Raw genomic sequence first — 15,965 nt, 5'->3', positions numbered from 1 at the left:
AGAGGACAGCTTGAAATCGAAAGGCGGTTGTAGAGGTCAGCCTGAGTTATTGATGAGAAAACGAGCGAGTCGAGAGGACCACTGAGTACTTGATGAGAAAACGAGCGAGTCGAGACGACCGCTTGAAATCGAAAGGCGATTTGAGAGGACAGCCAGAGTAATTGAGGAAAAACCAAACGAGTTGAGAGGACAGCTTGAAATCGAAAGGCGAGTTAAGAGGATAGCCTGAGTAATTGGTGAAAAAACAAGCGAGTTGAGAGGACCGCTTGAAATTTAAATGCGAGTCGAGAGGACAGCCTGAATAATGAAAAAACAAGCGAGTTGAGATGGCAGCTAGAAATCGCAAGGCAAGTTGAGAGGACAGCCTGAGTTATTAATGAAAAATCAAGCGTGTCGAGAAGACCGCTTGAAATCGAAAGGCAAGTTGAGAGGACAGCCTGAGTAATTGATGAAAAAACAAACGAGTTGAGAGGACAGCTTGAAATCGAAAGGCGAGTTGAGAGGACAGCCTGAGTAATTAATGAGAAAAAAAACGAGTCGAGAGGACAGCTTGAAATCGAAAGGTGAATTAAGAGGACAGCCTTAGTTACTGATAAAAATTCCAAGCTAATTGAAAGAACAGCTAAAATTTTAAAAGCGCGTTGAGAGGATAGCCTAAGTTACTTATCAAATTGGAAATCAAGCGGATTGAAAGAACAGCTTGAGATAAGAACCATCTATGAAGCGTTGCTAGAGGATAATTTGAAAGAATTGTTCATAATTCAAGTGAGTCAAAAGGACAACTTGGAATTTGAAACGTTCTGAGAAGGCAGCTTCTTTAACTATTCATAAGCTTGTTGAGGGAAAGTTTGAGATAAGAGAGTGCAATAAAGTGAGTTTGCAAGATAGAATAGCTTGAACAAACTGTTTTTGGAAAAAAAGAACATCGAGTGAGAAGTTCGAAATGCGTTAGGGGAGTGCCATTACGGCATGTTGAGAGAACAGCGACAGTTTCTAGAAAAATCAATGACCAATGATTTGCATTTCTTCCAAATAGAGAAAAGATCGAAGACAATGTAGTTAAAATTGCTTTTTAAGTTTTTACATAGTTTGAATTTTTCGGAATAGTGGACGCTAATATTGCGTACATTCAAGTGCTTAGTTGGTGATAAACAGAGAAATATGCATCGTGCAGGTGCATCGGAACATTTAAGATAATTCTGTTCAGTGGAGATTGAAAAAAAAATCGGGTTGAGATATGTAAGCATCGGTCACGCATTGTAGCGTAAGTTCTTTTAACCTACTTCATATTAGCTCATTGATAGTATTCATGGCAAGTTTTGAGAACAAAAACGGACTTGTTTGAAATTTAGTAAGAATTTCAATGTTGCGATAATTAGTGTTTCTTTTATAAAAGCCGATTTTAAGCAAATTCCGGAGTTGGAGTTTTTCACCGGCAAGAGCAAGTTCTATGTGGACGACAAATTTAAGAAGAAGAAAATGTCAAAGTTCACCACCAAATATCTCGTTTGGCAGGCCATCTGCTCTTGTGGACTGAGGAGCGAGCCTTTCGTGACAAAGGGTAAGTAAATGGCGAGATCTACTAATCTGAATGCCTCGATAAGCTCCTTTTGCCGTTCTTGCAGCAGCACGACAAAGCTCTGCTATTTTGGCCAGATTTGGCATCATGCCGCTATTCTAAAAGTGTCCTGGAGTGGTATTACGCCAATTTTGTCCATTTTGTTCCAAAGGACATGGACCCGTCAAACTGCCTGGAGCTGCGCCCGGTGGAGCAGTACTGGGCAATCATGCAGCGGAAATTTCGGAAGAGTAAGAAGACGAGTCAAAGACGAGAAGGACATGTTAAGAAAATGGAAAAAGAAACTGAGAAACTGGTACCGGATGACACTGTAAAAACTTTGATAGAGAGCATCAAGCGAAAATGCGTTCAATTTTACACTCAAGGCTCCATCGATTAACTTTTTTATTGATTTTTTGGAGTATGTATGTATAAAAAAAAAGTTTTTTAGGACAAAGTAGTTTTCCTCCTGTCAGGATCTGTCAAAGTGGAATCCCGGACAGCCCATTTACAGGGTTCATCTCGAGATTTATTTTTATCTGCAATTATCGAGCTCTAGATACATTAGAGCTCAGTTATGTTAGCGATTGCTGTCGTTGCTTATACTTCGCCAGAGGCATATCTAGAAGGCCGTAAACAGGATACTGTATTTTAGAGGCAGAATAATATTTAAAATAATTATTAGTAACTTTTTTTAGCACACCTATTGTTTTTTTTTCGAAGGATGCTGTATGTATAACCACTGACCATACTGACTGGACACTCGATTTTGTTTTCTGGATAATTTTTCCAACAATACGCAATGTCGATTCCAGAGTGCGCATCGATCGATTTAAAGAAATGCTATCCCAGTTAGGAAATGCCACCCAACTTTAAAAAAAAAACAGGCAATTTCTACGATAAAATCAGGCTAAACAGGTACATTTTTCCTTCAGGGCATTTTTTGTCAAATTTTTCAGGTTCGCCCCCTGCCGTCGGTATTGCGTACCTGCAAAATCTGACAAAAAAAAATTAGATGGTTGAAGTTTTTGTTCGAAGTGTCATGTCAGTGTGATCAGTGGTATAACGAAACGCCATAGATTTTACGCAATAATTGTTATCTCTTATTTCCTTAAAATGCTGCGGGTTCTTGTCTTTTTGGCGCTAAAAAAGGTTATGTTAGGGGTCAACATTCTATTGGTCCCTCCAACTTAAAGCTTAAAAGAAAGTCAAAACAACCATTTTCAACCGGACAAAAAAATTGTTTCGTAAGCAACTAACCCGATCGGCATGCCAAATGGAATTACTGAATTTAAACATAGATACATCGTTATCTTTTGATCGCCATAAAATATGTATAACGATGACACCGAAAAGTTTAGTCAAAATAGCATTTCCGAAAACAGATAAGCTTAAGTAAGCAGAACGTGCGTGGTTCTTCAGAAATAACAAAAAAAGTGAAAAGATTGACAAACAAATCGGCATACCTTCCAGTGGGTACATTCCAATGTTAAAAAAAAACTGTATCGCTGTTAAAATTACGAAACCCCGCAAATGAATCAACAACAGAAGGGGTAATGTGTACAAAATTTGTCAGTCAGCGTCACAAACAAACAACTGGTATTGTTGCAACTGTAAATTTCCTGGCACCTGTTTTGGGGGGTTCGTTTTCGAAATCTATCGGTTGAGATTTTCAATGAATTGTGGATTTATCGATTTTCTCAGAATAACGACTTACAAGTCGTTTTGATTACCAATTGTGACATTTTCCTTGGAATGAATCATTCTTTAGATTAGATGTTTCTCACACGTCAGAAGAACTCGATCTTGTTTGCCCTTTGGGTTTTTGTTGATACAAATCTTTGTCTTAAAAAAAATAACGGTAAAATATGGACAAATTTTTAACCAGCGATTGTCATTCAACCAGTTGCATCGGACTCAACCTTCTGTGACGTCTTTCTTTTTTATGTTTTTGTTTTTTATTAGAGCACTGAATTCAATATGCTGACCATGAAAAATTCGATCCATCAATAAAAAAAAAACTCCAACGTCAAATCGTAACTGTGGTAGAAAACTGAGGACGCTACAACTTTGAAAGGGTCTGATTTCAATTTGGTAGATGGTTCAAAGCACTTTAACGATAAGATATACTCGGGAGTTTTTTTTTTTTTGGTTTGAAAAATATGAACAATTTTGCACAACTTCTCGTGACTAACTCATATTGATATTTTAGTTATTTTAAATCCATGTTAGATTTGTTTATGAGAATTCAAACAAGTTCAAATATTGAAATGATTTCTTAAAAAAAAATAATATAATTTATAATTACTTTAGTTCATAACTTTTTATTATTTTTAAACATATGGAATAAATTGGAGGAACCTAAATCCTCACAAATTTTTAATTCTATTCTCACTTTGATTCAGTCTTAAACTTGACGCAAATGGTTTCAGTGATTTGATTTATTGTCAAGAATTAACAATATAGATTATTCCAAGTAAAAGGGTGAGAGAAAGTGTTGAAGATTGAACAGAGCATTCAATCGAACTAAAAAGGTACCAAGAATCCGGCTCGAAGGACCAAAACGACCTTATGTTTTATCTTTTGTTTAGGTCAAACTTAAGAATGGAACAACGGACAATGCATGTCTTCCAAAAAAGTTTCATTTTTAGAAAAAAAAACTTGATCAACTGACTGTCACTATTCAATAATTTGGTTTTGGGTGAGAAACTGCTCATATTTAAGTTGGAAAGCTATAAGCAGGGTTGCCAACATATATTTTCAAAAATCAGGGAACTGGTGAAATAAAAATCAGGCAAAATCAGGCTACATAAGTAACGGAAATTCCTCTAAAAGTGATGACCTTTTTTTTTTTTTGGTCATCACTCTACATTTTTACTGTGGGGCCTACTTGGTTGCATAATTCTACTGAATCAAAGCCGAAAGATTCCTTTTCATTCCGTTATTAAGATATGAATTAATGGGAATCTTTCGATTGGTTTCATTCAGCCACATTTTCGCTTTTTAACTTCAGCAATGGTACCTAATTTAGTTCCTTACTACCCATTTTTCATCACATTCGCAAAAATCAGGCAAAATCAGGCATTTTTTGAAAAATCAGGGAAATTCAATGGCTTTTCAGGTTGTCAGGCAGAGCCTCGAAAAATCAGGCAATCCCTGAAAAATCAGGCATATTGGCATCTCTGGCTATAAGTGTGAATTCTGACTTCGCGGCCGTAGTTTTGAGTACATAGTACAATTTTCGAATAATAGAAAACTTAGAATCCGGCTCGAAGGACCAATATATATCGATTCAAAGTTTCTACCACGTTAACCCAATTTTCCAAAACCAGAATCATTCAATTTTTTTTACAAAATACAGAAATACTAATTTTAAATTCTCTTTCCCTTCCGTTGCAGGACAACCAAAAGGAGAACGGTTGCCCGACGTGCCCAAATGAAACGGCCATCAGACTCCCGAATGGAACCAGCCGGCTGCAGAAGTGCCCCACCTATAAGAACAAACCCCTGTGCTGGAGCGTGGACCACTGCCAGAACGGTAAAAAAAATTCTCAACTTTTACACATTCAAACATATCGATTCAATAATCTCTTTTGTTGGTTTTCATCTTCCCAGCCTGTCCGGATAGCTGTCCCAATTCGTGCGATCCGGTCAGTGGAACGTGTTGCGACGAAAGTTGCCTAGCTTGTGGCGGAACGATTCCGCTCAACTCGACCTGTTCGGTGTGTCAGAAATACAGCATAAATCCGGCCGGCAATCGGAAGTGTGTGGTGACGTGTCCGAGCAATATGTACACCCACCATTTTCGGTGCATCACCGCGGATGAATGTTACGCGCTGAAGAGACCGATCTCGCTGGATGCCAACGAACAGTTGCCTCCGTTTCCGTTTATTCCGCACAATGGGATCTGTTCGATGGATTGTCCCCCGGATCACGATAAGACTTTAGTCAATGGACGGGTTCAGTGTAGTAGCTGTGGGGTAGGGTCTTGTCCAAAAAAGTGCAGTGGTGGAAATATCGATAGCCGGATGAGCATCCAGGCGCTGAAGGGTTGCGAGATCATCGACGGATCGCTGGAGATTCAGCTGCGTAGTAGGGAAGGCGAGCTGATCGTCAAGGAGCTGGAACATCTCAGCAGCATCCGGGTGATTACTGGCTACCTCAAGGTGGTTCGGTCCTATCCGTTGCTTTCGCTTGGTTTCCTAAAAAATCTCGAAACCATTCAAGGCAATAAAAATGTTTCGAAGTAAGTTGATGTTATATTCCTTAAGGTTAGATTGATCGTTAAGTTTTGTTTACTTTTACAGTTTCACCGTTTACGTCTACGAGAATCAAAATCTTCAGGAGTTGTTTGGAAGGAACGTATCGGTGGAAAATGGGAGAATGTTTTTCCACAATAATCCAGTGCTATGCACATCGAAGATCAAGGTACTGATTGATTATAACCCGTTGATCCAAATTGAAAACAAAGAAAATCTGGGACTGAACAATGGCGATCGAGCTGCCTGTAATGTTTCCCCCATTGAAACCAGTCTGAAGTCTGTGAGTTCGGAAACGGCAATCGTCCAGTGGGCTCCGTTCAAAATGGAAGATTCGCGACAGCTGCTAGGCTACGTGATCTACTACATCAAAGCCCCATTCAAAAATGTAACGTTCTTCGACGGAAGGGATGCCTGTAATAGCCAAGGCTGGGAACTGGACGATGTGAGCGATTTTAATCCGGACAACAATACGTCGAAAATTTTGACTCAACTCAAACCGTTCACCCAGTATGCGTACTACATCAAGACGTACACGCTGCAAACGCTGGACGGTCGTGGAGGTCAAAGTAAGATCAGCTACTTCACAACGGCCCCCGGAATGCCAACCGGAGTCAGGGATGTCCGAGCTACGGTCATCAATGGTACCTTGGTAGGTTTTTTTTTTAAAAAAGTCATAAATTCAACAGCGTATTAACAAATTTTGATCCAACAGACAATTTCCTGGAAGGAACCTGCGGATCTTAAAGGAATCCTAAAGGACTACGAGATTTACGCCGAAATCAACGAAGACGATAAGGATCTGCTGAAGCAGAGGAATTTTTGCGAACAAGGTGAGCTCCACTATAAGCTATTCGTAAAAACTTCATACTAAAAACTAAACCCATTGCTATTTTTCATCTAGAAATCGATCGAGGCCGCTCGGATCCGCTCGGCCCCTCGCAACCGACAACGCCGATCGCTCCGAAGCTACCGTCATCGTCCTCGTCTTCGGATCAGTGCGATGCGGAACAATGCAGCCAGTTCTGTCCGGAGAAGGCCCGCGGGGAGTCGTTCGACGTCAACGAGGCCGAGCATCAGATCAACTTTGAGGATCAGTTGCATAACTACGTCTACATCAAGTGAGTCTTGCTGAGTATTGAACATATTTATAGGGTCAAAAACAGAAGATCAAAACTCTTACTCGATGTCAGCAAAAATCTGTTAAATTCTGTTGAGATTCGGAATATGGGTCATTTTCTGTTTTTCAAATTTAAGTAAATTTAAGAACACGGAATAAGATTTCTGATTCCGAATTTCTTATTATTTGTTAGATTTAAGATTTGTAGGGAGATCAACTTACTTTTTTCTCTCTTTCAGAAATCCATCCTGGGATAAGGGAAGCACCAGGAAGAAGCGTGAAATGCCACCGGTAAATGGAAATGGGAATATTTTCCCGAACTTGGTACCCGGCGCACCGGGATCGGACCCGTCGCAGGATCGTCGCCCGAAGATGGATCCCGGGAGCCAGTTCTATCTGAATCTCTACAACACAACGTACCACACGAACATTACGTTTCCGCTGAGCTACTTCAAGCACTACTCGCTGTACATTTTCAAAATCCGTGCTTGTCGGCAGCCGGCCGAAATTCCGAGCGCCTCGGTGAAAGTGGTTGACTTTGAGCCGAACTGTTCCAACGATTTCATCCTCAATCATATGACCCCGAAAAAAGAGGGCGCCGATGTGATTCCACCGGATTCGATCCATGTGAAAGAATCGTCAAATCACACCAATAGGGGAATAAGGGTAGAATGGAGGAGACCGTTGATTTCGAACGGACAGATTGTGACCTATTCGGTCCGATACCAGCGGCGTGATCAAGAGAACGTTCTGCCAACTACGCGATGCATCACAGATCTACGATTCAATCAACTGGGCTTCATGCAACTTTCGAATTTAGAACCGGGTAATTACAGCGTTACGATAATGGCTACAACGGTTGCCGGCGATGGTCCCTGGTCCGCGCCTCGTTTCGTGTCCATAACAGTGGAAGACTATACCGGGCTGTATATTGGGCTTGTATTTGCCGTATTTGCTCTTCTGTTCATCGTGCTTGTTATCATCGGCTACTGGTACAAATATCAGAACAAAGGCATCATTATTAATCCGGACGTCAATCCGGACTACGCTGGGGTGGTTTATCGCATCGATGAATGGGAAATCGAACGGGAACACATCATTAAACTGGAGGAGCTGGGTCAAGGATCGTTCGGTATGGTTTACAAAGGTATACTAACCGAGATCAATACGAAACGAACCATTCCGTGCGCCATCAAAACGGTAAACGAGAATGCCACGATCAAGGAGCGGGATGCTTTCCTGACCGAGGCATCCGTCATGAAGCAGTTCAACACACATCACGTGGTCCGTCTGCTGGGTGTGGTATCCCAGGGCGAACCTACTATGGTAGTTATGGAGCTCATGACCAATGGAGATCTCAAGAGCTACCTTCGGCGGCACCGGCCGGACTACGAAAACGGTAATGATCCCTCACCGCAACCACCTACGTTGCGGCAGATCTACCAGATGGCAATCGAGATTGCCGACGGCATGGCGTATCTGTCGGCAAAGAAATTCGTTCATCGAGATTTGGCCGCCCGAAACTGTATGGTGGCCGAGGATATGACGGTTAAGATTGGCGATTTCGGCATGACCAGAGATATCTACGAAACCGATTACTACCGAAAGGGAACCAAAGGTAAAGTTCCTTGAAGATTTTCCAAAGCTTACCATTTTGATGGTCTATTTCTTTTAGGTTTCCTCCCGGTTCGATGGATGGCACCGGAGAGCTTGAAGGACGGTGTGTTCAGCAGCAGCAGCGATGTGTTCAGCTACGGGGTGGTGCTCTGGGAGATGGCCACCCTGGCGTCGCAGCCCTACCAGGGTCTCACCAACGACCAGGTGCTGCGGTACGTCATCGATGGCGGTGTCATGGAACGACCGGAGAACTGTCCGGACAAGCTGTACGATATGATGAGGCGCTGCTGGCAGCACCGACCTACCGCACGGCCCACCTTCCTAGACATCATCAACATGCTACTGCCGGACGCCAACGATCGCTTCCTCGAGGTGGCCTATTTCTGCTCGCAGGAAGCCCTCGATATGGCACCGCAGCATCATCAAAGTGAGTTTAGTTATGTCAAACTGACCTCCAATGTAACAGCCAATTAACTTCCGCCCGTACGCCTATACACAGTAATCATGGACGACGTTACCACACCGTTGCATCCAAGCGGGAGCGGCCACGACGACGACGACGAAGATGAGGAGGACGTCGACAAGGACGATGAGGAGATGCGCGTCGGCGATGTCGGGACAGACGATGAGTTCTCGATGGAGATGACCAATAGCCATCTGGTGCCGAACAACGGTCCGATGGCCACGATCCGCTCGCCGCACTCGCCACTAAGGTGAGAACAGCACACCCTAGGTAAATGTCAAAAAATATATATTTTTCTATTTTTCGAAATGAAACAAAAAAAGTATGCTCTATTCCAAATTCAACAACTGTTCAAAATTCAAAATTCTAAATCATCCGCTAGTCAAAATTTGCTCGCATTTATCTCACCTTACCAGTTCGTCGTCATGAATCATGATATCTGTTGATGTTGCATCTATTTCTGGAAACAACTGGAATCGTTCGTTTTTTCCCTCAAAACTAACCCACATCAACACTCATCAGCATACTAACAAAAAGATAAAAATCTGTCATCTCTCCATCACCATCTTTATCATACATCACAGAGAAAGATCTTCTTTCAACGTTTTGGCAATGTTTGAACATTATCCGGCTTGACGAAACAATCCATTTGGCTGTTACCTCTTTTGGCATTAAACAACAAGTAACCATACCTAGTGATTGGATCAGACTCGTTCCGGGAAAAGGGCGAACCCGAAGAAATCAAAACGAAACTACAGCATTCTCGGTTCTTTCCATTTCCGGAGCGATGCTCTCGATGATGATTGGTCTCCTCACATTGGGAATGCTCGAAATAGAAGATATATATTTTTTCGGTTGTGATTCACACATACACACAAAACCACACACATACACAAACAAACATACACGGAAACCTCCAACCATCTAGTTGATCTACATATACATGGTTTAGTTTTTTTGTTCTATACATAGTTTATTCTGTGATGTCTGTAATAAGTTTTTGTATTTTGTATCAGAGCTTTTCGTGGTGTAATATGTCTATTATCGAAAGAAGTTCGGTTAAATTGAATTCCTTCTCTTCTAGATTTCCTCTGTAACACTGCATGATGCAACTAATCGTAGTATCTTAAATTGGTACGAATAATCTAGGTACGATCACGAAGCACATTGGCCACATTGGTTCTACCCAAAAAAAAATAGGTTTAAAAGGTCCGATTGGAAACACCCCAAATATATGTTCGTTGGAAGCTTCGATGTCTTCTTCAACATCAACGTAAAAGGTCATCCGAATAGTTCTACAATTCCGTTGTTAGATAGCAGCTTTCGAAGGTTGTTGATCTCATCTTACAGTTTGGATTGGAACACCCTGAAAGATCTAGCAATAGACCTACCCTTTGTATATCTCATATACAGTAACAATAGAATTGATATAGATGATTTTTCACAAATTCTCTTTTTGCCGTTCAGTAGAACTCCGCTGCATAAAATATGCAAACACAATGCTTTAAGTTTGTAACACCTTGGGTTACTAAAATGGTCAACTTACCGATAGAATCGTCCTTCCACTTGCGCACCGCTCGATAACACAGTTCGGTCCAATCGGTCCAGGGTCGACTTCCGGGTACACCACAGAGCAAAACTACTCGCTCGTACTAAAATGATAGAAAATATGAATGATCGAAGACCCTTATGATAACCTCCATTTTCACCACCAGTTATGAAAGTCACCATTGCTATGCATTGGCAACTCATGACCAACTGGAAAACGCCGGTAAATTCGAAAAATCCACCCAGTGGGCCACAGGATAGCTTATCGTTATTCTGACAACGATAAGCTATTCTGTGTTCCTCCGGGTGGATTTTCCATTTCATCGGCGTTTTCCAATTTACTCATCCAGGGATCAATTCCCAGTAAGTCTAACATGCTACATGAACAAATTATGTTTCGGAGATCTGCGGATATTACCATATTGTCTACCGTTACATACTACCCCACAAAAGCCAGGTCTAATTAGGGCCGACGATCTATAGTTTCAAGTTTAGGTTCCATTCAAGTTCGAAGTTGCCACGCCAGTGCAACACCATGCATGATATTCCGAAGACCGGCAAACCATTTTACTTCGCCTTGATGATCCCTTTTAGACGATCTTCGATAGTTCCAGTTCGGCGTCTTTTCATGGCTCAGATCTAACGATCTCTCAATGGCTCCCGATTCAACAACCTCAACCTAACTGGTAGATCCAGGAATTAATCACAATGTGCTGTTAAATTTTGGAAAACAAAAAAAAAACCCTAACTGTTCCGAAGACCTGCAATGACTCCGGTCCGAAGACCCGCTAAAGTATTCCCGGCTCGACAACGCCCTTCGTATGACTCGACGTTCCTGATCGCTGACTTTCAATGGCCAAGCCTAACGATCTTGAAATGGCTTCTGGTCCGACGACCGCTGGCCTTTGAGTGGCTCCGGTTTGGTTATCTTCCAATGACTCGGACTCGAGCACTTTTCGGTAGCTTTATTCCTACGACCTTCAAGCCTTCAATGGGCTCAACAATCCTGAACTGGCTCGCGAAACGACGTCCTATTAGAGGATCCAGCTCCACGACAGCCTAGACTAGGAGTCCTAGTGGGTTCCATACTCGACAACCTCCCAATGACCTGATTTGATGATTTTTCGATGGATTCGGCTCGACGACCTCCGGATGACTCATATGTAGCTGTGGACTTTCTCCAATACGACGACCATCATTGGCCGTCAATTTCTACAATCTGTCGACCTTTTCATGGCCAAGGCTCGATGAACTTCCAATGGCTTTCCGGTTTGTGGCCTCAACCAGACTATGGTTCGATGACCTTGCAATGGCTTGATGACAATCCAGATTTTTGGTCTGACGACCTCCACGTTTCTTTGGTCCGACAACCTGCTTCTTTTTTTAGTTAGTTATCCAGGTGGTAAATCCTCGTTTACGGATTGCATTTCAAGGCACCCATCGGGTCCACGGTTGCAAAGGGACGACTCATGGTATATGGTATGCTGCTTCGATAAGACGAATCTCTACACTCCTCCTCAACACACGCATTCCGTAGCCTTCTAACTGCCACCGGCGGCTACTGCTCTTCAACGCACGCACAGGAACACACTCTGGCCCCAGTTGCAACTCGATGACTTTCCAGTCCAACGTCCTCCCAATGGCTCTGGCCCGATGCCCTTCCATGGCTCTGGTCTCGGCGATCGTCCTGCAGCTCGAAGCTTCCCTTCCGCCTCGATGACTTTCCTTAAGCCTGAAGCTTCTAATGGTCCAGCTCGACGACCTTCACTTGACTAGAAGTCTGACGACCTTCCATGGCACCGGCTTGACGACTTTCCGTGATACCTTGCTCGTAAGTCCTCCAGTGGCTCCTGGCCCGACGACCACCACCTGGTTCCTGAGTTGACGACGTTCCATGCCGGCCGCCAACCTTCAATGGCATCGATTCTACGACCTTCCATGGCACCAGTCACACGACCTCCCAGCGGCTCCGGTCTGACGACCTTCTTTGGCTCCGGCTCGACGCTCTTATTTTGGCCCGACTCCTCACCAATGGCTCGATGATCTTCCGCTGGGTTCCGGCTCGCCGACCTTCCAATGGATTCTTGTCCGCTTTTCATGGATCCAACCCAACGGCTTTTCAGGGCATCTTTTCGACGACCACCGCTTTTCCTGGCTTATCAACCTCCACCTGGCTTCCCGGTCTGACGACCTTCCAGATGGCTCCTGGTCCTACAACCTTCCATGGTTCCCGGTTCGTTAACTTTCCTTGGTTCCGGCTCATTCTCCTTCCATCGGCTTCCTGACTTAATCACTGTCCACTCTAGATTCCGTTACTCTTCCTTTCCACTAGTGCTGGACCCATAACCTGTTTTGGGAAGCACTTTGAGCTGTGGAAAGAAGAGACTTGTTCTGCTTGTACGGTTGTTGAACTTGTAATACTTTATTTCTATCTAATTCGCTTCGTTACCATATCCATGGTAACGATTACAAATTGTTTATTTATTATAAACAAATATCACGCGTGTGTTGTTAATCTCATCGATTGCTTCGATGAGACGAATCTCAACAGCTATGACTCGAGTTTAACGTAAACATACCTCTCCTCTGCACGACTAAGCCTTTATCTCTTCTCTAACGACTCGAGATATGACCTTTCCTCGTAGCAATTCGAGTTGAGCACGCATACCCCTCCTCTAGTCGACTGGAGGTCTGATTTCTCCTCTTGCGACTCGAGATTCAATCCCTCATCATAAAGACTCGGACATACACCTGACCTCTCCTGGCTCTTCCTTCTAGAAGACCTCCCGATGGCTCCAATTTTGTTTTGCCAGGGATTTAAAACTTTGTGGCATTCTTCCCTACGATGGCTCCAAATAGACGCCGTTACGATTGATACAACCTTCCATTGACTTCCTGGCTTGAAGACTTCCCACGACTCCGAGTCGTTGATCTTCGATCAGATTTGGCTTTAAGATCTTCCGTTGATTATATGTAGGCGATAGAAGCGAAAACTTATTCTATCTCTCCTTAAGAAAATCCCGTACGATCTGTCAAAAGTTGGGTGAAATTTTAGCTGCATCCCACTTGCACTACTGGAAAACCATCACCCAAATTCGACACCGCTTCCATCGGGGTCCAGTTAAAACGTTTCCCGATTCGGAAACTCTTATTCGTTTAACAAATTACTCAGCTTCTTAGAAGTAAATATACTTTTCACGCTTTTACTTCTAAACTGTCAGATCACTTCTCTTCCGTTTTCCAATGCCGTCTTTGATTGTACATAAACTTATATTTACATCATTGATGTAGACAATTACAAAACATCGAGGGGCGACCCTACAGTTATATCTTATATATCACCTTAAGGGTATTTTCGGCTATTGAAAGGATTGATCCCACGTAATGACTTAATGTGGCTTTTTGGTCCCACCTTGGGGGTTTTCCACTTGTGAAATCCAGTCAAAAACTCTGTAATTCTGCCCCGTATTTCAGATACTTAACAATCTCTTAGGATATTTGGCTTGAGGCTTAAAGCAAACCTACTTGAAGTAGATAGGCAAATATTATTATACTCCGTGTTTGACTCTGTTTTTTTAACATTCCCCAGCTTCGGATCATTTCTTATTTGCCTCCGTATTCTCTGCCGACAAGACTGCTCTTTTCGTGGGTCGTTGTTGAGCGTGTTGAGCGCTGCGGATGTCAATCTGGGAAAGTGAAGAGTGCTGTTTTCAAACTAAATTTCGCCTTTCCGCAACATACTCATAGCTACACATTGGCGATCCCGCTAACAATTTTAATTCTACTCCCAATCCAATCTTGTTTTTTTCATGCAACGCTTGTGGCTTAAACTTTTTCTGGTTTTGTGTTGTGATATCGAATAAAACAGGGTACTATTTGTATCGACATTTCATAATACAATCACATTTATTCTTGTGAAGTCATGTTTAGAGATCAGGTTACAGTAGTGATTGATATATGCTTGGATTATCCATCCGTCATATTGGCAACACTTCACCAATGATTTCCAACCTGTTCAACTGGCACCAATTCCAGTGAACAATGTCAATTCATTCTTCGTCGATTCTAGAGCAATAGCCATTGACGTTCTCTCTCTCACTTGCGACTCTCTGTTATTGTTTACATTTGCCACGCGGTTCGTCAATCTTTGGATCGGGAGGACCAACATGAAGAGTGTTCTGAAGGTTTACTTCATGGAATTTTCGTTGGATTGGGAGAACCAACTTGAAGAGTGTTCTGAAGGTTCACTTTATGAATTTTCGTTGGATCGGGAGAACAAACATGAAAAATGTTCTGAAGGTTCACTTTATGGCATTTCGTTGGATCGGGAGGACCAACATTAAAAATGTTCTAAAGGTTCACTTTAAGGACCACCATGAAGAGTGTTCTGAAGGTTTACTTTATGGATTTTCGTTGGATTGGAAGGACATGAAGTGTGTTTTGAAGGTTCACTTTATGGATTTTCGTTTGATCGGGAGGACCAACATTAAGAATGTTCTGAAGGTTCACTTTAAGAAATTTCATTGGATTGGAAGGACAAACATGAAGTGTATTTTGAAGGTTAACAGGACCAACATGAAATGTGTTCTGAAAGTTCACTTAATGGATTTTCGTTGGATCAGGAGGACCAACATTAAGAATGTACTGAAAGTTCACTTTATGAATTTTCATTGGATCGGGAGGACCAACATTAAGCGTATTCTGAAGGTTCACTTAATGGAATTTCTTTGGATCGGGAGGACCAACATGAAGTGTGTTCTGAAAGTTCACATAATGGATTTTCGTTGGATCGGGAGGACCAACATTAAGTGTGTTCTGAAGGTTCACTTTAAGAAATTTCGTTGGATCGGGAGGACCAACATGACATGTGTTCTGAAAGTTCACTTAATGGATTTTCGTTGGATCGGGAGGACCAACATTAAGAGTATTCTAAAGGTTCTCTTAACGGAATTTCTTTGGATCGGGAGGACCAACATGAAAAGTGTTCTGAAAATTCCCTTTATGGATTTTCGTTTGATCGGGAGGACCAACATGAAGTGTGTTCTGAAAGTGCACTTTATGGATTTTCGTTGGATCGAGAGGACCAACATTGAAAATGTTCGAAGGTTCACTTTAAGAAATTTCGTTGAATCGGAAGGACCAACATGAAGTGTGTTTTGAAGGTTCACAGGACCAACATGAAGTGTGTTCTGAAAGTTCACTTAATGGATTTTCGTTGGATCGGGAGGACCAACACTAAGAATGCTCTGAAAGTTCACTTTATGAATTTTCATTGGATCGGGAGGATCAACAATAAGAGTATTCTGAAGGTTCACTTAATGGAATTTCTTTGGATCAGGAGGACCAACATGAAAAGTGTTTTGAAGGTTCACTTTATGGATTTTCGTGGGATCCAACATG

General features: G+C 42.4%; 1 protein-coding gene across 1 annotated transcript in view; it reads left to right on the top strand.

Annotated features, from left to right (window-relative positions):
* The window catches only part of LOC129743377 (insulin-like receptor), a 96,851-nt gene that overhangs the window by 67,863 nt on the left and 13,023 nt on the right, over positions 1-15,965 (top strand). The window contains exons 3-10 of the mRNA XM_055735372.1: positions 4,958-5,096; positions 5,174-5,804; positions 5,866-6,469; positions 6,533-6,650; positions 6,722-6,938; positions 7,177-8,555; positions 8,613-8,981; positions 9,054-9,267. Of these exons, the coding sequence (XP_055591347.1) occupies positions 4,958-5,096; positions 5,174-5,804; positions 5,866-6,469; positions 6,533-6,650; positions 6,722-6,938; positions 7,177-8,555; positions 8,613-8,981; positions 9,054-9,267 (3,671 nt within the window). The remainder of the gene's footprint in view (positions 1-4,957; positions 5,097-5,173; positions 5,805-5,865; positions 6,470-6,532; positions 6,651-6,721; positions 6,939-7,176; positions 8,556-8,612; positions 8,982-9,053; positions 9,268-15,965) is intronic.

Source organism: Uranotaenia lowii, chromosome 2, assembly GCF_029784155.1.
Source record: "Uranotaenia lowii strain MFRU-FL chromosome 2, ASM2978415v1, whole genome shotgun sequence".
Lineage (NCBI taxonomy): Eukaryota > Metazoa > Arthropoda > Insecta > Diptera > Culicidae > Uranotaenia > Uranotaenia lowii.
The sequence above is the reverse complement of the archived record's forward strand: the minus strand, read 5'-3'. Positions and strand labels throughout refer to the sequence as shown.